The 25,126-nt window shown below is 43.1% G+C and overlaps 2 protein-coding genes across 2 annotated transcripts; one reads left to right on the forward strand and one right to left on the reverse strand.

The window, feature by feature from the left end:
• Positions 1-6,865: 6,865 nt before the first annotated feature.
• LOC119649210 lies at positions 6,866-8,044 on the forward strand. Its single transcript, XM_038051267.1, has 2 exons — positions 6,866-7,119; positions 7,181-8,044. The coding sequence occupies exons 1-2, from the start codon at positions 7,066-7,068 to the stop codon at positions 8,003-8,005; spliced, it is 879 nt and encodes a 292-aa protein (XP_037907195.1). The 5' UTR covers positions 6,866-7,065; the 3' UTR covers positions 8,006-8,044.
• A 5,386-nt stretch (positions 8,045-13,430) lies between these two features.
• On the reverse strand, positions 13,431-14,742 carry LOC119648699. Its single transcript, XM_038050507.1, has 2 exons — positions 14,430-14,742; positions 13,431-14,365 (listed from the first exon to the last, which is right to left on the reverse strand). Exons 1-2 carry the CDS (start codon positions 14,481-14,483, stop codon positions 13,541-13,543), a joined length of 879 nt encoding a protein of 292 aa, XP_037906435.1. The 5' UTR covers positions 14,484-14,742; the 3' UTR covers positions 13,431-13,540.
• Positions 14,743-25,126: the final 10,384 nt, after the last annotated feature.

Here is a 25,126-nt window from a genome sequence, read left to right on the forward strand (position 1 = left end):
AAAAGTAAAGTTCGAAGTATGGCGGGTGTATCAAAACCGCTTCGTGTCTCTGTTGGAGTTCATCAAGGAAGTGCCCTCTCACCACTCCTCTTTGTCCTTGTTATGGACACCGTCACACGGGATATCCAACGTCCAGCGCCCTACACACTGCTTTATGCAGATGATGTTTTCCTAGCATCTGATAGCAAAAATGATCTCGAGCAACTTGTTCAAAAATGGAATGATCGCCTCATGCAACACGGTCTCAGATTGAATTTAAACAAAACTGAATTTTTGACGACCGATCCCCATGAAACAGGCACAATCACTGTCAGCGGCAGTGATCTGCCCAGATCTGAGCGATTTAAATACCTCGGGTCAACGCTATCAGCCAATGGAGAGCTGCGTTATGAAATTGCTTCACGCATTAACGCAACCTGGATGAAGTGGCGTTCCACAACTGGTGTCCTTTGTGATCGACGTATCAACGAACGTCTCAAATCTAAAATTTACCGCAATGTTGTCCGTCCAGTCGCTCTCTATGGTTCTGAGTGTTGGCCGACCATAAAAGACAATGAACGGCGTCTCGCGGTAATGGAGACGAAGATGCTACGTTGGACTAGTGGCGTCACACGTTTAGATCACATCCGAAATGAGGATATCCGCGATCGTTATGGGGTTGCACCGATCGTGGAAAAGTTGCGAGAGAGGCGTCTTCGATGGTATGGTCACGCAATTCGTGCAAACGAGAATTCACTTGCAAAGATTGGTCTGAACATCGAAGTCGATGGTAAACGACCAAAAGGCAGACCTAAGCAACGGTGGCTTGATACGCTGGATGGGGATTTGAAAGCCTCGAGATTGCACCCAGATCAGGCATTCGATAGAGCCAAATGGCGAAGCCGATCACGACGAGCCGACCCCGCTTGTGAACGGGACAAAGGCTGAAGAAAAAGAAGAAGAAGAATTAAGTGAACATTTAATATTAACGGTTTTACATATTATTAGTCCTAATTCTAGTCAGCGAACTCAACTCCAATTCTATTTTCCAAGTCAAAAAGGACTTCCGTCTTTTTTATCAATTCCCAACTTAATAATAAAAATCAGTGACATGTCTGAAAAACATAATTACTGCGATCTTCCACTCCCGTGGCGTGCTACGCAAAGTGGATAGATCCGCGCCATCTATTCGCTCGCACTCGCAACATTCGAAATAAATTTCGAATGCTGCGAATCCTGCCGCGCCACATGTTCGCTGTGTCATGGCTCCATTTATCGACACGCTCCTGGTGTGACCCCACTCAGAGGATTGAAACGATCCTTCAAGTTAAGTGGAATCTGCCTTACAAACAGCCGGATGCAAGGGACTCGTCAGCTGTTTGCTGAAAAAATAAGCACGTAGCGAGTCGACTGATGATGTGCCGCAACGTCGGTAATGTATTTGGAAATTGGACATAGTAGTCCGTTTCCACCGCCGGACGTTTTTCAAATCGGTCTTCGCCCACGCCAGTATACCGAATGCACAAGCCAGTGAAAGGATATCGAACACATTCCGTGCGCTTATTTCATGTTTCTCCGAGAGATACAATTTCAGTAACAGGTTTACGTCGCAGGAATTCGGACAGCAGAGCACGCTTCAGATAACCAACTCGGGCAGGGTTTCTTTGCAGAAGTCCTAGATATTTGTAGAAGCCTGAATGTGGAGCCCACCAATGCAATGCTATGTCCGGCATGTGGCTCGTGATTACCTTTGGGGACGGCTTAGATTCGACACTTGCCTAAACCAAATTGCCAAACTGTACTGTCTTGACGCTCTGTTGGAATGCGTTGAATGATTTGAAGAGGCTCGGCTGCTTCGTGGACACAATGTCCTGCCGTAATGAATCACGTCGACGTTCTAAACGAATTTTCGATCGTCGGTTTCTTCGGTCTTACTAACCAGTAACGCAAAAGCGAATCTCCACAATACAAAGATACAATCTTTTAATGTTTATTTATTTTTTTATTACACACATTATACAATATTTTCAAGCTTGTTTCTATTTTTAGATAATTATTCATCCGACTGAAGTATCATAGTACAAAAATGCTAACCAAAACATTAAATATTGCAGAAAAGGCAACAAGAACAATATATTGAACTAACAGACAGTTAAGTCCTTGAGGGTTTAACGTGAGCACCTGTCTTGCGACTTAATCCCACGGCCTTCTTAAAACACGGATTGATTTTGTGACCACAATCAGAGCCCCGCTGAGACAAGCAACAACGGTACCAGTCTATACCAAGTGCATGGCTTAGAATTCATACTGGTGGATGCAAGACATACCTAAATCTCTACCGAACTAAGGCGTACGGCACCCGTGTTGAAACGCAACACCACGCCGAGGCCCTAAGATCTCTTCTCGCTTGAGCACAACCACAACCACCATGAAACTCCCACTAGCGAGCCTACCGCAAATAACCGAGCTGCACTCACATACAACGGGAGTTCACACGAAGTATGAGAGTGCAGGAGCTAACCCAGTTCCCATGGTACCAGTATACCCCTGGTAAGGTTTCGTGACTAATTTGCCACTTTAGGGTCTGATCGCCCTGATTAAGCCTTTGGAGCATTCGCCTACTGCATCACGGCCGGCAAGCCAAAGCGAATACAGCGTCTCCCGGTGCCACTACTATGGAGATTCTCCTCGGCCACTTGGTTTTGGTTTGGCCGACAGGGTTGCCGCCCCGTCTTCCTCACTGCCACCTCTGAGCACCTGAACCAACAGACAGTTAGATTTTCGATTTCCAAATTGTCAATCTTTTCAAAACTTTTCTTGAGGTGACTTCAGCTGAACGGTGAAGAAGAGTGCTTTGGTGGGTACTGAAATTGTTGCCTGCAGTGCCACGTGGTGTTGTTGATGCCACCACCTCTGCCCCATCGACTTTTGGCCACCTGTTTCCCCGATGACCTCAATTCGAACACCCTCCCTGATGAATTCCACGATGTCGCTGCGACCAATAAAGCGGTACTGGTCTGCAACCTGCTGCACAGTTACGTCCGTGTATTGCGGGAAACGCTCAACAAATCTATGGTGCACCGAGGCGCGGTAAAATGTTGTACATGTTCCCCTCCTTTTCACGTTATGTTATAGTACGATCGGATGATAAATAGGTTAATTTTCCCAGTCTTCATCCGCTGCCTACGTAAACCTGCTATAGTGGTCGGCACAAATTGTGGTAAAGTAGAAGCAAGCAGAGCTATGCTCCTGGTCATCGTAGCGCCTAGTCATCGAGACACCCCATATTTAGCAGTTTCGACGCCGGGCTGTCCATTACGGGAGCCCGACCTAATCATCAAGTCAGAAGGCTCCCGCCGGATATCCGTACCGGACCTTAAGTCCCCCCTTCCTCTTATTTCTGGATTTGTATTTTTATATCTAACTGCCAGGTATGGTGATAGCTTCCTCAGAAAGTAAGCTGCAAGACTACAGACTTTCTGCACTTGCCACATCTACCCCATGAGACGCTCTGGTGGGTACAGCTATTCAGACTGAATATGTCCATCCCTCCTCATTTCATAACCGGGCTTCATACAGACTACGGCGAGGCCAAATGTTATTATTATTATATTGAATGCTTGAACTACAAAAGTAGAAAAGTTTATTGCCATTTTTACCGCGTTAGCGTTCTATATCGCTGCCAAAAGCTGCGCGAGCATAGATATATGTGCCTCTTGCGGGGGCTCTTGAAAGTTCCATCGTCTTACCAACGAGGGTATCAACATTGAGTGCGCTGATAGCGATTTACGATTACTGTACTAATGATTTGATCTAAGATTGTGAGCCCGTTGACTCGAGGTTTAAGAATACGCTCAAAGTCTACCCTGCTTGTCGTAAAATACGACTAAAAGCAACATTTCTGGGCTACACATTTTGAAACGTCAATAATGCCTTGGATAGGGATTGACCTAACGCCGAAGACATTTCGCTATCGAAAACGGACTATGATTAGATTCTGGAATATGCGCATGGCTCTCGACAATTTCATCGAGCGACCTCAGAATGCTCGCTTTCTCCATCTTGAGCGGGTATAAGCTGGATAAGAGAAGTAAGATGGTGGCACATTGCAGAGTACTTCGTTCATTTTTGCGGAAATGTGCTTCTGTACTCTTCAAAGCCAATTGGTAGCAGACGCAGCAGGCGGTGTGGCGTTGCTTCTACCGGCTACCGCGAGGCGTGCCCTCCTGAACTGGGAGCCGGTTTGTGACAGACTTCTAATTGCAAGATTCGGGTCTGAATTCTGACAACACTCTGCTCCGGCATGTAATGGGGACACAGTGTTACGTAACGTGGATTTCCGCAACTTCCACCTCCTCGTTCTTGGTGGCACATTATTCGAGCACAGAGTCTGCCACAAAGTCAGCTGGGTTTGAACTGACCCACGCCGTATGAGCAATCAGATTGACCACTTTACGATCAACAGTAGATTTAGGTGTGTTGATGTGAGTAAGAAGAGAGGCTGACATCGCTGTCGAAAAGGATCATTTGACGGTCACCTGTATGTTGCGTCCGCCACTTCTTGCAGGGTTGAGGAGCTGCGACCCCGAAGTTCAACATCGACTGCTTATATGATCCAACTGTCGCTCGCTAGAGAAAGAGCTGTCTTGCTGATCAGGTGTCAGTTATACTGAGTACCCCGTCTGCAAACATCGATGAACAGTGAGCCGCCATCATCGCCCACGTCCCGAAGGAGGGTTAAAAGATCTGGCTGACTAGCGAAGCGGATCGATGAATGAAAGGAGTTGAAGGTTTTATTGACTACTGCAAGCGATTACGGACGTTACGCGCTCAAACTCTGATACCAAGCAAAATCCCGGGAAGTTCAGCGTAGTATACGCCGTGACAAGAGAGAATTTGCTATTGCGCTGGTCAGAGAAGAGGAAAATATCGCTGAACGCCACGATTTCGCATCACGAAAATGATTGCATATGCTCGCAATTTCCTCGATGGTCCTATGAAGAACATCGACTTCTCATTCTTGCTCATAAACAACTGAAAAAGCGGAAAGGACAATTAACTAAGGTTCTTAGCCGTATCATATCTGGTGAAGTTCTGCCTCTTTTGGATGAAACAGCTAGTACCATTCGAATACGGACTGTTCCTCCAAACAGAAGAAAAATAATTTCGGCGATTTATGGCTCAAATGCAGTAAAGCCGCTGAGCTTGACGGTCTCTCCGCCGAGTTACTTACCGCTGTGCCTGCAGTTACTGCAGATCTGCTACTTCCACTCCTGTGAAAATCCTAGGAATGCGGAATAATGGGCGGAGTTAAGAGGGTCTGGTCTTCATCGATTTCATTTAAGCTTCCGATAGCGTGAAGCAGCAGTGTATCTCGATTGTTTTACGCAGGGAAGGAGGCATTCCGGAGAAACTATAATAATAACCATTATTAGGGCGACATATGATGGTAGAAAAGGCCCCGTGCTGGAAAGAGGTAAAATCTCAGATGAATTTGAGGTCCAAAGCGGAGTTCACCATCTTGTTACCTATATTATTTCGGGAGTAGTTCAATGGACGAGGACATCTTTCCTCAAACACTTCGACAACGTTCATCACATCTGTTTGCTCTCTCACGTGATCCGTTGATCATAGCCAAATAGCTATGGATTTGGAAAGAAAGCCATGTAGAATTTGACTGAAGATAAACGCCAATAAAACCTAGGTTCTGAGTCTGACTGGTCATCGCACTCTCCTTATCTGCATTAATAGGCAGAGCATCGAAGTTGTCGATCAATTTGTATATCCACGAAGCATGGTTTGAAAGTTGGAATGCGTTTTATTGGTTGACCTGTTGCGTTACCTATCACCAAAAGAGATCAGGAGGATTAAGCATAGTTGAGTAAATCCCAGCATACTAAAATATATTTTTTCCTGATTTCAGAATTTCCTCTTTATTTTACTGAATTGTACAAAATACCTTGCCTCAAACCCTTCTGCTTTTCCTTAGTCTGGGACCAGCATGTTATATGAATGATATGGCTAAGTTTCTTATTAACAATTACTACAATATTTATAAATGATTTGCGTACATCCTGCATCCTGTGATATCATAAAGTGCAGTACAATTAGAATGAAAGACTACGCCTACATATGAAAAGTTGTGCAAAAAACCACCGAAAGTGCCCAGTTCTGCTTTCCAATTTGTTGTTACATTGGAAGAAAAGCACTAATAACTACATTTGGGAGTTAAGCGATGATAGATTTATATTCAGTTTAAGATTTCCTAAAATTAGTTGAATTCACATCATAAACAAACTTGTGCAGTCATGATGAATACTAGGTTGACGGTCTTTGAAGTGTCATTGACCCTCCCATGCTTCTGATAATCATTCCTTCCATTCTTTCAATCTAACTTATCTTTCTTTCTAAGAAAACTTCCTACGAATAGGAAATCCCCATTTGCAGGGGACTTTGCTATCTATATAAGAGCCAGAACGAAACTTGAAGCCAGATAGAATAACTAGTGCACCAGCATACAACCAAGCAGGAAACTTTTCCGAGGAACGAGTAGCACAACATTTTCACAGTCCTTAAAGCCTCAAGCGAACGACTTTAATTTTATCATGCCCTACCCAGCCAATGCTGGAGTGGAAAATAACAATGAGGGTGAATGCGCTCTCTGGAAATGTGAGCGGACCGAATGGATTTCATAATGACCCAAAGTCCTTTACGAAAGGCCCCGATAGCCTGGGTAGAACCCTCGTTTATCTCAACGTCCTTTGTAGAAAGGAACGTTGTATGTTCGCTCGCCATTCGATTTAGTCCCTCCGAACGTATTTTGCTTCCTATGTACGTTGGAGCTTCCTATGCTATCGATTCGTATTTGCAGACAGTCCTCATTTTAGGGACTCAGTCGCTCGCTTGGGTCGTCGAGATACGAGTCTTCGGTCGACTCTGCTGGGGCTGCTCATTCAACGTCCACGTAACTCGTATAGTCGGAGTGAGGAGCTAGACGGCGTGGGAAAGCGAGTGTGTTGGTAAATCGATATTTAGTCTTTGCGGCTCTGCCAACCCTTGATGCATCTGTGTAGTCACTGAGGAAACATGGACGAGTTAAGTAGCATTTCGCACATGTTTGAAAGAGGAAAAACGTTCGATGTAAGGTAACTTGGACATTGTTTGAATCATGAAATTAAACATATTTTGTTCTGTTTTGTAGAATTCGGGCAATGTTATCCGGAATAGGTTGAATCTGGAACAAAGGATCAATGTACTAAAGCAATACGAACAGACTCCAGATATTCGCTTCTTGTCAGAGAAATTTGAATGCGGACGGAGGCAAATCAAGAATATCTTGCGCAAACGCAAAAAATACTTGATGATGTGGTCACGAACTAAAAAACGGATCCCTAGACCTGAGTTTTCACTCCTGAACACTACTGGAGTCATTTTGCATGAGTGGGTTAAACGGGCCCGATGTTATCATATCAACATCACAGATGATATTCTGCGGAGCTTTGGACAAGAAATCGCCGATCTAATCAATTTTCGGGACTTCAAACCAACCAGCGCTTGGCTTATCCAGTTCAAGCAAAAGTACAAACTTCTCAACATGGAACTGAATATTAAGCAAGAAACAGATATCAACCCTGCAGACAGGAAACCTTTGGGCATTAGCATCATAATTGAGGATTTACGTCGGGAATATGGCGACTCACTGATTTGCCCTGACGGAGACACAAATGAAAATGAACTTTTCAATGAAGATTCAAAGTCAGAAAATTCAATTACGGATAACTTCCGATCAGATAGCACTGACTCCGCAATACAAATGGACATCGAAAAAGATAACTTAGAAGCTGATGTAGCTAATGGAAACGACTCGGAGGTCGCAAAGGAAATTTCGAATTATCGGGAAGCCTTGAACCAGCTTGGACCGTTGGAACAGTTTGCCCTGCTGAAAGAGAATATTCGAGCCGTGGGACTCATAAATCAATTAGAAAACCTTTTCAGGGAGGAAATGATAAGGGATGAGTTAGATTAACTTTATGAATATATGGAACCTGATGTACTTGTATATAGTTTTAAATTTAGTTTGTAATAAAGATGATACAGTAATATTTAAGAAAATTTTGTTGTTGTCTTTTCTACCAGTAAGTCCAAATCCTCACTTAACGCTAATTACCTTGCGAGATGGGAAAAACCTTTTTGATTTTTAGGTGGAAATTTAAACCCGAGGCTTTTAACGAGCTTGGGAGGAATTAGGACGGGTTGAAGTGGGTGAACACACACTCTGGTGCTTATATTTGACGTTGCCCACCGTAATAAGGTGGGTTTTACGGAAGGATGAACGCAGCTATCCTTTGCCTCTAAGGATTGGGTTGGTGTGGTCACGCGAGCGTATACATATTTCCGTAGAGAAATGAGTGCAACTCTCGTGATTCGATGGAAGTGCCTAGTTCGTTTCGAGGAGAAGCTCGATTGAACATTGTGGGAAATCAAGTTCCAATATCGTAACTACAAGAATATCCCAACTGCTGTTGCGATTCCCTTCCCTATTCGTTGACCATCTTATTGATTGCGAAATAACGTGCCAATGATATTAAGCATTTAGATAGTGAATGAGGGTATGGATTGAATACTTGAAAGATAATATTTTTTAGATTTTTTATGCGAACTACAATGAACAGATTACAAATCTAAAGAAATGGGTTTATTTTCACTTGAGTAGATTTCACTTTTTAAAATATTTTCATAAGAAATTGCTTAAGGACAAAATATTTTAAAAATGAATTTTGTTTTGGGATGAGCTTGTCCTTAGCCCACCATCTACTTGATGGCGGGCTGCACATATTTGAGAAGCAACTTACTTGCTCCTGCTGGCAGCTAATTTTTTGTATTGGAACCACCTGTTCTAAATCTGGCAAGACCTTTTCAATGCAAGAAACAGAAATACGTGTGTACAATTTTTCTCGTGCAACTTCGACACACTAGATTTTGACGTAACTGCTCTCAATTCTGGCTACCAGCGACGTTGAACTCTTCCCAGTTCACTATATCTACTGTGTATGTATGTAACAGAATCTTGCATCCCAACGCCATTTCAAAGAAATGCATATTTTAGACGTTATCCGACCTGAAACCCTGCAAGCTACAGAGTTCGGATGCAGTGCAAGCTCGAACCAACAAAAATCATTTTAATTCAACGAGTTAACTCCAATGGATTTCAGCGGAAAATATTCGAAATTTCTGCCATCACGGACAAATATTGAATCTCGATTGTAGTCATACAGGCGATGAAGTCCAATACCAACCCATCCGCTGGTCCATACATCCTTGCGGAATATTTCGAGTGATAGCTGAATGTATCTCCTCCACACCAAGACCCAAATTTCACTATGACTGTTCAATCACCAATCAACCTGGAGAAGTTGCTACAAACTCACCACTTTTTTCTCGACCTATTTTTTGGATTTACCACAACTCAACCCCCCCCCCCCCTCCGGGTGAAAACGTTAAACAATAAAAAGTAGCCGGGCCTAACGAAATTCCAAATTCCGTCCCAAGAAACCTCCCCGCGGTCTCAATCAAGATACTATCCCCATTATAAGCCCTCCTATCAGCCTTTCCGAAGATAGACACTTCGATTTCAGCTTCGGAAAGGAAATTTCCGATCTGCAGCACCGCAAGGGTTCGTCTCTGGCCCAACCCTAGATAACATTTTCACAGTGGACGTTCCGTCCCCTGAAATCGATACTGCCCTGATTCAATTTGCCGATGACAGATTAATTTATACTTCAGACCTCCGGCTTAACAAGGCAGCTAAAGCAACCGAGGATTACATCGTACTTCTCTGAAAATACTAACAAAAATGGGGAATAAAAATAAACGAGGCAAAACACGGGTCTGTATCTTTCGGAGAAAATCTAGATACCCTGGTTCTAGGCCCACCCACAATAATGCTGGACGCTTAAAACTCAAAGTCGAGAATACCCTACTGAGCAAGCTAGAATCGATAAAACACTTAGAAATCCAATTCAATGCATTCCTAAAGTTCAAGCTTCAGCTTAACCTCGCAATCAGTAAGGGACGCAGTGCGTTTCATAGAATCTACTTTTTTCTCCGTAAGAAGATTGATCTAAAACCCTGATGCAATCAATCATATGTTACGGAGCCCCAACGTGCATCACATGTTCATCGGAAGCCATGGAAAAGTGTACGGCCTTCGAACGCTAGATACTAAGCCACTACACTGGACTGTCATACAATGGGAAGAGCAACATGTGCGGTCGGAACACCGAAGTATATTAGCGAGCAAATGTTAGACCACAGAGAATTTATTTTCAATATCATGGAAAGGCTTTTCGAAAGAACCATATAAATCCTAACGTTAGAAGACTGCATCAGCAGGGTAAAATAACCCGACTGGCCAGATTTCTTTGGGCCTGCCAAATAGTGAATTCCATCCTTAAATATCAAATTCTCTTTTTCATTGCTTCTTCTCCTTGCTTGGAAGTGCATAAAGGATAAGCACTGGAAATATAATGTGCTGACTGTGGAAAATAGTTTTCAAGTAACCATGTTAGGTTTAGTTAGATTAAGTTAGCGTAAGTTAGTAATTTTAAAACTTTCCTCGCCCTTAATGAGGGCGCAGTTTCTTCTGAGCAAATACGTTTCTTTAAAATGGGGTGGAAAAAATACCGAAATCCCCAACAGAATCCAGGACGACATGGAGGCTGAAAAGACTAGATCAAGCAGAGAAGCAGACTTACCACCCAGTGAGGAGGAAAAGCCGGACGACCTAGACCTGCATCTTCTAGGCTCAAGATGGACAGCGACACTCTTAACCCAGGCAAACCTCCACCATGTAAGAGCTGATGGGACATTTCCCAAGGATGAGTGGGCAGATTACATCTGCTTCTCGGAACTCATTTCTCGGGATACTACCGCAGGGCGGCAAGTGGCAACAAGCAGAAGGGGAACAAAGGAGAACTGGAAACTAGCAAAAGAGGTACACTCGGAAGCTAGGATAAGGTAGGCATTGCAAACTTTCAAACCACTGAAATCATCCGCAGTAGTTGACATCTTCCCAGTACTGCTCCAGAGAGGCCTAGAAATCATCTTAGGATCTCGTCTAAGAGTGGTAAAGGCCTCCATAGTGCTCATCTATACGTATTATTCCGAAAGCAGGTCAATCCTTTTCACCCTGAATCTATCAGATCAATTTGTCTCATAGCTCATATATAACGATGGAGAAGGTCATAGACAACTATATTAGGGCTAACGGGGCTAACGTTTTAATGCGCAACTCCTTTTTTCAGTGTCAATACTCTTACCGGGCAGGACCGGCAACCGAAACTACCCTATATCAGCTAGGTGATGTAATACGGGATACCATAGAAACAAAAAAAATAGCACTGCATGCGTTTTTGGACATCGAAGAAACGTTCGATAACACGTCTCACACAGGGATACAAGTTGCCCTGATCTGCAAGGGAGTGGGGAACACACTGACCTTCTGGATGGCCAAAATGTTAGAGAGTAGGAAAATAGAACTATTATGTAGAGTATGGTAGTGGATCAATTCTTCGGAGAGTTAACAAATACTAGAATACAGGAGTCCGGGGTTACGCTGGGGACATTGTTTTATTCTGTAGGGGTAAATATGAGAACGACCCTATATGATAAAATCCAAACTAGATTAAGAATTACTAGTACCTGGTGCAGGAAGTCGGGACTGTGCATCAATCCAGCCGAAGCTGGCATAGAACTATTCACTAGAAAGCGTAAGCTTGATAACCTGAGAGCCATTAGGTTACATGATATGGAGGTGAAACGAGAAAATGAGCCGAATATTTGGGAATAAAACTAGACCCAAAATTACTCTGTAAGGCGCATATTGGAAACACATATCGACAAGCTAAGACTAAACTCAGCGCAACAGGTTGGAGTAAGTATCAGTGCGGTAATGAGCACATACCCGGCAGCATCCAAGAAAGTCCTTCTGGGATTAACTCCGCCGCACCTTAAGGAGGGTGATCTTTAGAATGGCCGGAAGCATCACTGAGGTGGAAAGCTGCCTACATCGAAGGAAAATTGATATTTATTTTAGGCTGCCTGCATCGAAGGAAAATTGATATTCTTTTTAGGCTGTACCTTCAACCATCAATATCAACCTAAAGTTAATAGTCTGACATAGCACATACATACACATACGTACAAATGAAACACCGGTGTACCCAAACATTTTTATTTTCCGAGTTGTCACAATCTCGGCAGACGCAGAATTTTACCTAATACCAGCACTAAGTGCCAAGGATTCTGCCTCGGATGATCCTACATACTTAAGAAATAAAGTGGCGCTGGTGCCGGTGGCCGGTGGTAGATTAATGAGAGAATCCGTCGAGAACTCCCCGCAACATTAAACACGTATGCAGAATGGTGTACTTATGCATGGGTTGACCCAGACTGTGTTAGAGTCCCAGGACATCAAGGAAAGCCGTGAGGCGTTTAGGTACCTGCAGCTGACAATGTTATGGGAATCACAACCCCCCACTCGACTCATCAAATTTCTTTGGTTTCCCACGCCAGTGGCTTATGTTCACTTTCTTTTCCACGTATTTTAATGCAGAACTGTTATAGTAGGGGATAGCAACATCAATAATAGACGCGAAGGGACCCGTCTTGTCAACTCACAGTACGTCAGGCTTATTGTACGATATGCGGCGATCAGTTAGAACTTTCCGATCCCAAAACATGCTGTAAGCAGAACTATCAAGTACTGCCTGCGGCTCTTATCGGTAAAGCGGACAGAAGACTCCCGCCGGTTATCCGTACCGGACCTAAAAATTCTCCTCATTTTTGTATTTGCTTTTTATACCTGATAGGTTCCTCAGTAAGTAATCTGAAAGACTGCAAATCTCCTGCACTTTCCTCACCTCCCCCTGAGACGCTGCGGTGGCGTACAACCATTCAGGCTGAAGCTATCTATCCCTCCTCCATTCACAACTGGGCTTGGGACCGACTACTGCGGAGTTATTCTGTTTTCAAGTTGTCACAATCTCGGCAAATGCCGGATTTTACCACTTGTTATCTCTTGTGCACCATTTAGATGACATTATTCACCACTGAATTCCCACTATACTCTCAATGCATCGCAAATTCACTCTACCAATGCGATTTACTTTCGCTCCAACAAAGTCCCTTGAATCACATTTTTTCATTTGGAATTATCCTGAAATTACCTTCGCCCTTCTCTTTAGAAACTGTTCTATAGCAGGTTTTCCAGTTCAAGTGCCCTGCGGCTATAGTTCCTTCACGCATGTTTTCTGTCCTCACACTCACTATTGTCTAAGCAGTATTTAGAGCAATATTGGAAAAAAGATACAATTATTTTTTTCGTTTGGAGAATAAATGAGTTAGGACCAGTTTGTACATATATTGAAATTTTGTAAGAAAAAACAAACAAATCTTTTAAACATTAATTTATTATTATAAGAATTAAAAACTATGTACAATTTCATTCATTTTACTCATACATCCATTTTATTGGTAAAGGTATTATCATCCATACAAACATTTATTTCAACTCAGCGTTTAGCATTTCCTCCCTAAAAAGATTCTCTAATTGATTAATAAGCCCAACCGCTCGAATATTCTCTCTCAGCAAGGCAAACTGTTCCAATGGTCCAAGCTGGTTCAACGCTTCCCGGTAATTCGAAATTTCCTTCGCAAATTCTGTATCATTTTCATTAGCAGCTTCTGTTTCTATATTGTCCTTTCCAACGTCCATTTGTATTGCAGAGTCAATGCTATCCGATCGGAAATTTTCTGCCATTAGACTTTCGGTTCTAGCGTCTTCATCGGAGAATTCAACGTCATTCGAGTCCCCATCAGGAAGAATAAGAGCATCGCCATATTCTCGACGTAAATCTTCAATTATGATACTAACACCCAAAGGCTTTCTGTCCCCAAGGTGAAAGTCGGTTTCTTGTTTAATGTTTAATTCCATGTCGAGAATTCTGTACTTTTGCTTAAATTGAATAAGCCAAGCGCTCGTCGGTTTGAACCCCTGAAACTTGATGAGGTCAGCGATTTCCTGTCCAAAGTTCCGTAGAATATCATCCGTGATATTTATATTATAGCATCGCGCCCGCTTGACCCATTCGTGCAGAATTATCCCAATAGTGTCCAAAAACGATGAATCCGATCTAGGAGTCAGTTTTTTAGTCCTTGACCACATCATCAAATATTTTTGACGTTTGCGCAAAATAGTCTTGATTTGCCTTCGTCCACATTGAAATTTCTCTGCCAAGAAGCGAATGTCTGGGGTCTGTTCATATTGCCTCAGTACATTGATCCTTTGTTCAAGATTCAACCTATTTCGTATAACGTTACCGGAACTCTGTGAATAAAATAAAACATCTTTGACTTCATAATTATCAATATGCTTTTGCGTATAATCTTACATCAAATGTTTTCCCTCTCTCAAACATGTGCAATATGCTACTCAACTCGTCCATATTCTCCAAGTGACTACCCAGATACTCGTACAACAACGGTTGGCGGAGCTAAAGAAAATATCGATTTACTAACTCGCAAACTTTCCCACACCGTCTCCCTCCGCACTCTCAATGCAGAATTTATGTGAACGCGGATTGAACAGCTCCAGCAGAATCGACCGAAGATTCGTACGTATCCTGGCAACCCAAACGACCGACTGAGTCCTTAAAATGCGGACTGCCTGCCAGCATAAATCCATGACGTGGAAATCCCCAACGCACACAATGGGCTTTTCAGTTTCAGGCAACAAAACTCGTTCAGAAGGAATAAATGGAATGGGAAGCGAATATACCTACATCGCTCTCTTCCACGAAGGACATCGAGATAAACGAGGGTTCCTTCGAAGCTACCGGGTCTTTCGAAAAGACTTCGGGTCATGATGAAATCCATTCCGTGCCTTGCAATTCCCAAAGAGCAAGTTCACCCTAAGCAGGTATGATATTTTCATTACGGCACTGGCTGGGCAAGGGAGGTAAAATTAAAGTTGAGGCTTTAAGGACTGTGTAAATGGGACTACCCGTCCTTCGAAATATGTCCGTCTTTAAGTGAATACTGACGTGCTGGAAAGTTTACCTGTCTTCCAACTTTATGCTTTGTATTCACAATTTACGGCAAAGCACAGGCACTTGTGTTTTTTATACAAAAGAAGAGTTGTTTTGATTGGCTAGGTTGACTGAATCAAAGTTCTGGTTGCTTCGAACAGGAAAGTTTTGAAAAAGTGTGAATGACGTTCCGATCTTTATCCAAAGTATCCTATGAATTGAAATAACCTTACACTCTTATTCAGTTTATCTTAATAACGAAGCATATTGTTTGGATCGAATCCTTCGGTGATATGCTAAAAGCTGTCTGCACATACCATATCTGCAATCAGTCTATATGGTGTATAATGAATAATAAATTCTCTATAAATCTATAATTAATCCTACCAAGGGTGCAAATATAAAGGCATTTGCCTTGATAATATGCTAAGCTTTTTAGTTAAGTATAACTATAATTGTGGTTCCCTTTTACGTAGAGTCAGTCCTTCAGAAGCCGCGATTGGGCCATTAGTTTTTCTTTCTTTTGTTGTCCTGGTCTTTCTATTGTGATTATCAAAGGAGTCTAGGCCTTTCCAGAAGCGATGAGTTGAGATATACGGTTTTGGTCCAACGACCTAATAGAGAAGAAGTAGCAAAGAGCCCACAAATATCTTATAGTTGACTTGGGTACCAGCATGAAAACGAGTGCAGGAAATTCCTCAGGTGTATCGCTTTTGACTATGAGGTGGTCCACTTGACGAGGACTTTAAACTTTCAGAGTTATTCAGGTATATTAGAACGTTCATGTGGGTATGCTAAAGCGTTCACTGGAGGAATAACTGACACAATTGTGAATAGCATAACGCATTACCCTTTTCATGCCTCAAGTAGCATCCCCCGGACTTTTTGTGTCTCCCACTAGATGAATCAATTTCGAATGCTCAGGCTGCAAAGCGTCAATTCTATTGTCTGTAATGTAAATATTTGGACAGTTTCCGATTTTAAGCTTCAGCGAGTCTTATGATGTCTCCAAAGGATTTTCATGTTATGTCCAAAGAAGCCGAAAACTACATCTCAGTTTAGAAGCTGGTGCCCACTTCACCCACATATTGCCTGAAAAATGAAGAGTCACCTACTCCGATTTTTCGACATGAAATTCTAAGAAGAAATGTGTCGGTAAAAGCTCTAACGGGGTTTTAAAAGCCCCTTTTCCCTGAGGAACAGTTAGTGCAGCCATAGATGTAACGATCTACCTGTAAATTTGACCTTCTCACGTTCAACAGGTAAACCTAATATCGATGAAATTTTACAGGCGGTTTGACCTGAACAGGCGAGCGAGGAAGAGCTGAAAAATAATTCTAGTTGCAATCTACCTGGGTAGGTCAAAGGTGTAGATACAGCTTTCTGACATATCACTATGTATATTTTTGGCCTAAGGATGCCGCTCTAGCAGCATCCAATTAATTATGAAAGACGTTCGTTTATCAGTAAAAATTCGATTGAATGAATCCTCAGGGCTTCGCCTTTCAACAGTCTTGACAGCGAAAACCATGATGCCAAATCGGGCTCTCCTTATACCATTGTTGAACTGACAGTCTTTGATAGTCTTTTCTTTTGCAATTACACCGTGTTGCCTTGGCACCTATTGAAAATGGGGATCATTGCGTTCAGTTAACCGAGTATAAGTAAACATGACGCTATCAGTTTTGTTGCAGACTTTTCCTCTACTGTAAAAAAATTGTCATTCTTTCGCGTCCGCAAAATACCTTTTTGCTATTTTTCGAAAATATTCTTTCACGACAGAGGTTGTTGGTAATACAAAAAAATATTGCCATCTGATGATCTATTATTATTAAGGAATATTTTCGTAGACATATCTAAGAATAATTTAGCCGCCTAGGAAGTTCTTGCCGCGTTTTCATACTTCCGTTGATTTTGGTCTACTTCCATCGTTAGTTATTTTTCGCCGGTTTAGGAAAGTATCAAGTGCATCAAACGGTGAAGTTCCTATCACCCCAGTAACATATAGTCAACCAAGCCTCTGGATTCCTGCACCTATTATAATTGCAGCCACGAATTCGCCATTAACCGTCTACAAATGCTTGCCTAACAAAGTCCTCCTGAAGTCGCAACTAGGTATCGACGACAAAACACCGTAGCAAAATGTCGGTATTTGCAGAACCCATTGAACAACGGCGAATGGACATCGTAACTAGCGCTTCTTCAATATGAACGAATGTAGCCAAAGCAAACTGCTTTTGAAATTTTTAAGGTAGGTCTTCATTTGTTATTGCCGCAAGCCAGAATACCCCGAAGACACAATCAGACATCAGTTGATCTAAGCTTGAGATTTACTACTTTTCATGCGCGCATTTCTAGATTTTGAACTAAACAGCTAAGATGGATTTAACACAACAACAGTGCCACATTCAACAAAAGCAGACCTACCAAAACAACAACAATTGATTGACACCTTGAATGTTCTGCCCGTTAGTGATGATAAGAGGAGTGCGATGACCAGTCAGACTGACAGTGTTAACTTTTTTGGTATTTATCTTCAATCGGACTGTGCTTCTCCAAATAGCCATTTGGCATTCATTTGGCCAAATGGCTATTTGGAGTTTGAATGCAGCCGAATTGGTCGGCGTGGTCGAGGTAAGTGTGGAATATTGTTATGGTCCAATGAGTCCTCCAGGTCCTTCGGCCAAGTCATTATCAAGAATACCATCGAATACGCGAAGGTGTAGTAACAGCGGTAGAATGCAATCTTGTCGAACAAGAAAAAGCGGTCAATCAACAAGTGATGATGTCGTTGGAGTGCGATATCAGCGCCTCGGTTCACTTCCTTACGGCAGGTTCGGTGCTCCAGTAAAACCGTGATGAAATCGACAGTAAACTGCAAACGTCACCCGTTGTCATGCGGCCCAAATCCTTGTTTCCAGATCAATTTCCCTTGAACCGCATTGATGAGCTGCAGGACGCTCAGAGGAGCGATTTTATACTCTTCTTCAGAGCTTCATGACCTTCAATAGCAATTCTCTCTCTAAGGTTATTTTAAGAGGTTAGTGCCGACGAAGTGATGCAAGCACTGTTTTAATCTGCTTTCCCAATTTTTGGTATTACTTTGTTGATTTCTACTCCTAACAGGAAACCGAAGTTTAGCACCAACTGAAAGCTATCTAGCGTCACCGCTACGCAGTATTTGGTAACGGCCATCTACTTGTCAGATGCACGACCATTCCCAGTGGATAGACCACAGAACCCGAAAAGGTTATAACTCCATCAAGACGCATGCAAGCGATTGTTATCTCCTGTTTTCGGGGTCTAATCTCAGCCAACTTTCCGAAAGAAAATCACGATAATGCCTCTATATGACTCTAGGCTCCGAAATACCCTCCATACCGATATCTGCTAAAATCAACTTAATAATAGTGTATTATTACATTTTTAAAATACAAACATATATACAGTGGAAAGATCTCGACGAAGTGACATCGAAAAGAGAAATCTGTGCTGCCTTGAACAAACAATTCAAGTTAGTGGAATTTGTGGAGGAATCTGTTGGGATTTTGCGAAAAGCCTATGGCGATATTCAAACGGCCGTAGTACGATCACCAGTGGAAGCATCTGAACAAATTGGTAGTCTGCCGTCTGATCCATACAGTAGATGTGGGGAGGAAGGACATATTGCCAAAGAGAGCAATAGTGACTCCAAATACATATTGTATAAAGGTCACACAGGATTTCCAGTCGCGGACCTCATACGAATCTGAGGTGGAAATTGCGTCATGAGTTAGCCCTATAAAAACTTCGGTAATGGCTAGGTCACAAATTCAGTCGGTGCAACGGCGATATGAGCGTGCAGTCGTTAAGCCATACAGTTTACCATGATGTATTAACGAAATTAAGTGGTGTACATGTGTACAGTTGGCACGCCCCACCAAATCTGCCGCTGTCTAAATTTGGGGAAATGCTTGAACATCTTCTTCAACGCATGAGTCTCGAAAAGACTATCAGAGAAACAAATACAAACTGCATAAACGTTTACGTAGTTAGATATAGTTCTGGCCAATAAAGCTGATGAGTAGACTATCATAGAGATGTGATTAAACCAACCTACTAAGTAGACGCTTCCAAGGAAAGAGCTCTTCATGCGACACATGCATCACCGAAACATGTGACGCGTCTATATGCCTAAGAGATGCACACTCCTCAATAGAACATCCAACTGCTTATAGAATAGTGAACTTGCCACCTCTCGACCTGTGGATGTGACGCTGATCATGTAATGAGGGATGAGCTACTAGAGATCTACGATAGAATTCGGAGCGTTATCCTCCGGGCCTGGACGGCATATTAAATAAAACGTTAAAATTCAGATCGAATATGTTCACTGAATTGTTTTAAGAGGAGATATTTTCTGCAGCATAGAAGCTCCAAAAATTGGGTGGGCAGTACTGGTTCCGTAAAGCCAGATCAACTGTTGATGCCATCAAATTGGGTACCGCCTTAGCCAAGAACACGATTCACCGAAACGGTAATTCTAGCTAATATTGCGTGTTGGTGTCTCTGGACTTGAGAAATGCATTCGAATCAATAGGTAAACCACCGGCGGCGCTTGGAATTCCCACCTCCACCACCAGCACCAGAGAATGATCTTGGCATATCAGGGGAATTGGGTTGCGATCAATTCCATGATTGGATCTATTCAAAGTAAACTACCAAAGGGAAGCCTACCTATATAATACCGCACAACAGCGTGTCCAGGCCACAAAACCACAAACGCAAAACCTTTTGAAGTCATCCATTTTAAGATGAGTCTAGGCACAGGGCACGCTGGAAATTCATAACAGCGGACGCGAAACATATCTAACATCTCCATTTTGATCCTTTATTCAGTTGGAAAGAAGCATAACTAAACACCTACTTCAAGAAATTCTACCAAGGTGGAAGAGCATACGCCGAAAGCTGCGTGGCCAATGGGAAGCTTGGTCTTTAGTATACGAATTCTGAATACCTTGGGCAACTTCAGCTCCAAAAAACACCCTTCCCTGGTGGCCGGTGGACATTCTTCCCAGACTACTTCTGGGACCAAGACATGAACGCAATTTTAAAAACAAAAAAAACCGACGATAGAAGGAGAGAGGTGATGCCAGGCGCATCATCAGAGGAAGAGCTGCTGGCATCCAGCAGGAGACAGTAGCCGTCGAGAGCAGTACACTCGATGTCAGTTGTAGCACCGCTGTGCAGAAACCAACCACAGGGATCTCCCGAAGCAAGACGGCAGACAGACTAGTGGTTTCCAGCCTGGAGTCCTCTGCCGTAAAACTGTGTGTAGCGAGTACCAGACATATTACTCCTACCCGAAACCCTGGAAGTCGGGGGATCCCTCAAAAGTGAAAATCGACAAGAAAGTCGGTCGCCGGAAACCAACTAAGAAACGGCGGCAAACTAGCGCTGGAGATGTGGACCAATGTTGAGGGCAGGCTGTCGGAGATGGTCATTGAGCATCTCCTGGATACCGAAGGGAAACACAAGGGATTCATCCCCTGCTTGGATTCCTCTCAGGTCAGTGGGTTCTACATTATAGCTTGCGAGGCCCAATTCTCCCTCCCTGCTCTCATAACAGCAGTCACAGCAAGAGTTTGTGGCGCAAAACGGCCACTACTGCGCTAATTGGGCTCCTCGAAGCGGCCACTGATACCTACCTAGCTACCTACCTACCTACCTCACACCTATTCAGTGTAGAAGCACATACTCTATAGTTTGAAGGGCCTCAACTACCTTGCTGTCTCTCCGCCTCAATTATAGTGTCCCTTCCATCAACAGGAAATAGCAAGAGTCCTTCAGCTTCTGCATTTTATACTATCGTAAATGCAGTCGGACGACCTTAATTTCCCGATTATGTTCAAGTAAGAGTGAAAATACCCATGTCCGCTAAGGAGCTAGTTAGGTAATAGTCAACCTCACCGTTCTTTCGATTGAACCATGGCCGCACGCTGAGAGTATGGGCTCTCCCTTCACAAGTGGCGGCTGCCCTATTTTCTGTTCATTTTGTGAGGTATATAGACCTCCACTCTGCAGTATAAAAGGCGATCGCAATACCTCCTACTATTACCATTACCACCGTTATGCGGACACAACTAGCAAACCTTCTGGTCGTTGCACTTAGGCTAGGCACTTGCTGTACAACAACCTAACCCTGAAGAAAGACGGACTGAACCGCACTCAAAAGCGAACGGCACCTACTGTTTAAGGGACCTCCGATATTGAAGATTAGCCGGCAAATCGCATACATTCCTTGCCAGCGATGTTAAGAATCTCGTTAAAGAAGCTCTTCTCCATGTCTATAATGATGCCGAGGTTTTCTCCGGCGGTTCCGACCGTAATTTCACTACAATTAATAAGGAGAACTATGGACATGTTCTATCATTCATCTGCTGACTCGCCCCATTACGATTCCCAGTGTGCGCTGAACTTGTCCGACCGTGCGTGAGACCACCAATTCGCGTATCCGACTAGATCCGATTCATTAGACATCTCGAATCATAACAGATTATCGTATTAGGCATTCCATCTCATCCTTCACCACGCCGAGCTTTTTCCGTAAAACGGGCGTTCGGTATGAGGTAAACAATGGAAAAACTCACTTTCGCACAACGAACCCAAACAACGCTATCTCCTGAATCACATGCAAGTTGACCTTATTTCTCACCCGAATGGCAGCAGTGCCAGTATATCGGCATACCACGATGGTGAACTCGCTGGTGTCCTCGGAGGTCAAGAACCAGGTCTAGTATGGCACTTACTGCACGCGCAAGGATTCTCTGAAGGTATTCCATAGGGGTCTGAACTAGACTCCGAATGCACAAACCCTCCGAGCTTGATGATTGGAGACTTGATGTTCTAAATATAGACCGCAGCACTCAGTTCAAGTGGAAAACTGTATAGTATACTCGTTTATCATATTCAAAACTAGCATACAGCGTATGTCTTGGCTCAATGACAACAGGAAAGGGTCGAAGTATACCGCAACCTATTTAGCCGGATTTTATCCAGACAGAGATGATCCTAATATCCCTCAGAGATTTCGCCGTTAGCTTAGGAAATCGTCGATCCTCATGTAAGGGGAGTGAAAATGCTTAGGAGGATTTTTCTCTCGAAGGCGACTAGGAGTTTGTAGTTTTTCCCCGTTGTTTTGCAGGGGAGGGGAACAGTTTTTTTAAGCGCAAATTTGCGGGGATTTCATCGTTCCGTTCTGATTATTTGTTATTTTCGACCCTAGATAGTAGAAATCATCAACGGTTTCGAAGTTGTATTTGCTTATATTTATCATTTGCGGTTTGCCAGTGCTATTTGATATTGTTCTTTCTTTTTTATGCTGACCTTTGCAATGTATATTTTGTCTTCTTTTCATTAATGTGCAACCCAAGAACTCGCGCCATCTTTTTGTCTGGATGAAAGCAGTTTGTACAGCTCGGGCAGATCTTCAGATGATGTCAATATTATCAGCATGACCTTTAGGTAAATTTAGAAAAGATAACGCCTCTCGCATTTACATCAGAATCAAGGATCACAAGCCTAACCTGGCCTGGAAAAGTGATCCTTGATTCATGATAGAACATCTCCTTCCCTGACACTGTTGTGAATGTTGAATGATCTCGAGAGTAATTCTGCTGCTTTTATCTAGTCTGACACATTCAATTTATTCGTGATTGTACTATTATAGTTTCTACTTGGTGAAGTATCAGTATAAAGTATAAATTCAGATGGGGCTTGTCAGGTTCTATGATGGGGATGTCAACGATGAGATCATCGGCATGATGAATTATCATGGTTGGTCCGGATGTGGGAGCGGATTTCATGATACCTGCAGTAAAAAGTGAGAAAAGGGTGTCGAAGAGGACTCAGCCATGCGGGATCCCAGCTGGATTTGTGTAGAGGGAGGACAGTTATTGCTGAACTTTTACTTGGCGTCCTTCTAGGATACTAAGGATTAACTTGCAAAAGCGCTTGAAGGAAAATAAGGGTTCAGAGAGCAATGACTAGATAATGTTAACAGAAAGGGACTGATGGATTCAGAATACCTTTTAATGATTATGGAAGGGATTTTGTCAAGTCCAGTCGACTTTTTACTCTTACTCTATTTGATGAACATTGCGGTCATTCTGAGTTTTTCGAAGTTCACTCGGATTGAGCAAGTGCATTTGTTTGGAAGAAGAGAGTGCTAGAAAGATCTGATCTAAAGTTGGTAAAGCACGTGAAGTATGTAGTGATGGGGTTTCATGAAATGGTTAGCAAGAACATTTGCTTTTTCAGGAGGCTCTATAGTTTGTGGAAGGATGTCATTACGATTGGTAGTTTCGCTAAGTCGCATGCAAATTTACCTGAGCACCCTGAATGTGTTTGAGTTTAGCTAAAAATTTGAAAGGCAATTGCAGAGGTGGTTAATATGCTGGGTCAAGATCTTCTCACGGATTGAGGTATCGCGATCATGAATCTCGTAGGAAGGAAGGTAAATAATTTCCGTCATAGGGTTTTCATGTAGTGAATGTCTTGCAGGAGATCGTCCGGGAGAAAAATAAGGTTACAAAAGTTGAGGCAGCGGGCTGGCGCTATTCGTCAGCCCAAACACAATTCCGTTTCGTCCGGAACGCGGAGGGGAGCAGCTGTACTTACCTCCGGCTTAAATTCAATTTTTATGAATGGAAGATTCGGAAATAATGCTAGTGACATTCCTAATTGTCACCTGTAATTCAATTAGTGCCTTCGACAGTTTTTTAAAGGAACTCATGTCAAATAATTCCATTCAAATGTAACAGCTGAAAACGAAAACTGCCGCCATATTGCAAATGAGGCAACAAACTCTCTCTCACGCATCGCAAAAGTTCGGTTTTCCAAACTTTTCTGCGTGCCGCATTGCAAACCGGACTAGTTGTATATTGCCTCATACAAGTCCGGGTCACAGTTAGATACTAGACAGCTACCACACTCCCCCTTGCCCCTCAAGGGGGGAAATCAGTGCGAGTACGCACGATTTAAAATTGTTTTGCCCTTGAGCATGAGCGAGATTTAATGGAAACCCGATCAGCTGTGTTTGACATACCGCCCGGACTTGCCAATGTGTTGGTGAGATCGGCAAGTAAAAGCTCACCGATCTCCCTCTTACCAATACGATTTGACGAAGATTATGCCTTTTCCTTGTTAGGCGTCTCTGATGTGTACAGATAAGCTTCTGCAGCACATGCGCAAGTCGGGTCATTTTAGTGTGGGTACTGCCTATAGTAGATCTACTGTGGTCCGGGCAATGAACTTCATTTGATAGCTCTCTCAGTGCGCAGTCACTCCGCCGTTGAGTTTGGGCCTGCATACCTCCTGAACAGTGGCGTGGCGTCATTGGAAGTAAGGGAAGCATTGCTTCCCCTACTTAATTAAAATATAGTGACAGACAAATAACAGAGGAAACTACTGTATTGATCATAATACGCTTCAAAATGTTGCTTCTCAACAGCAGCTTGACAGAACAACAGCAGCACAGCAGCAAAAAATGCCCTCGCGATATACATTCCTTGAGAGGCATATTAAAACCTGCCTGACAGTCCAATGGAAAATTCATTTCTTTGTCAAGCGTTCATCGTAGAATTCGTAAATTGTATGCAGCCATGAAAAATAAACTACATTTAGGGCCGTAGAGGGAGATGCTAGCCCGGGGTGAAAATTACGCGGACATCCGGGCCCGGGATGAAAATCAAACGGGCTTGGGGTAAAATTTATGGAGAGAAATTTCTTTTCCAGTCCCCCGGGGAATCCCCCTCTTTCCACCCATCTCCCGTCGGACCTGATTACATTCCTGTGGAGGCATTTTCAGATTTGCCTCCGGGACGGGAAAATTGGTTTCTGATGAATTGTGTCGTGTATTGGTCCGATGCAAGGAACTGTTTCCAATTTATAGCGATTGACACCAAATTTGGTAGAAAGGTGGAAACTGTGAACGCTCATGCATACAGTGAGTTACATCCTTTTACGCCGAATTTAAGGGAGGTTCCTGGAAAAACGGGGATGTAAATTTCTTTTTCATCAAA

Source organism: Hermetia illucens, chromosome 2, assembly GCF_905115235.1.
Source record: "Hermetia illucens chromosome 2, iHerIll2.2.curated.20191125, whole genome shotgun sequence".
Classification (NCBI taxonomy): Eukaryota; Metazoa; Arthropoda; class Insecta; order Diptera; family Stratiomyidae; genus Hermetia; species Hermetia illucens.

Excerpts from the sequence above, each read along its gene's own strand:
- LOC119649210 (XM_038051267.1), top strand. The coding sequence starts at position 7,066 with ATGGACGAGTTAAGTAGCATTTCGCACATGTTTGAAAGAGGAAAAACG. Across the intron at positions 7,120-7,180 it reads AAAGAGGAAAAACGTTCGAT|AATTCGGGCAATGTTATCCG; the intron begins GTAAGGTAACTT and ends TCTGTTTTGTAG.
- LOC119648699 (XM_038050507.1), bottom strand. The coding sequence starts at position 14,483 with ATGGACGAGTTGAGTAGCATATTGCACATGTTTGAGAGAGGGAAAACA. Across the intron at positions 14,366-14,429 it reads AGAGAGGGAAAACATTTGAT|AGTTCCGGTAACGTTATACG; the intron begins GTAAGATTATAC and ends TTTTATTCACAG.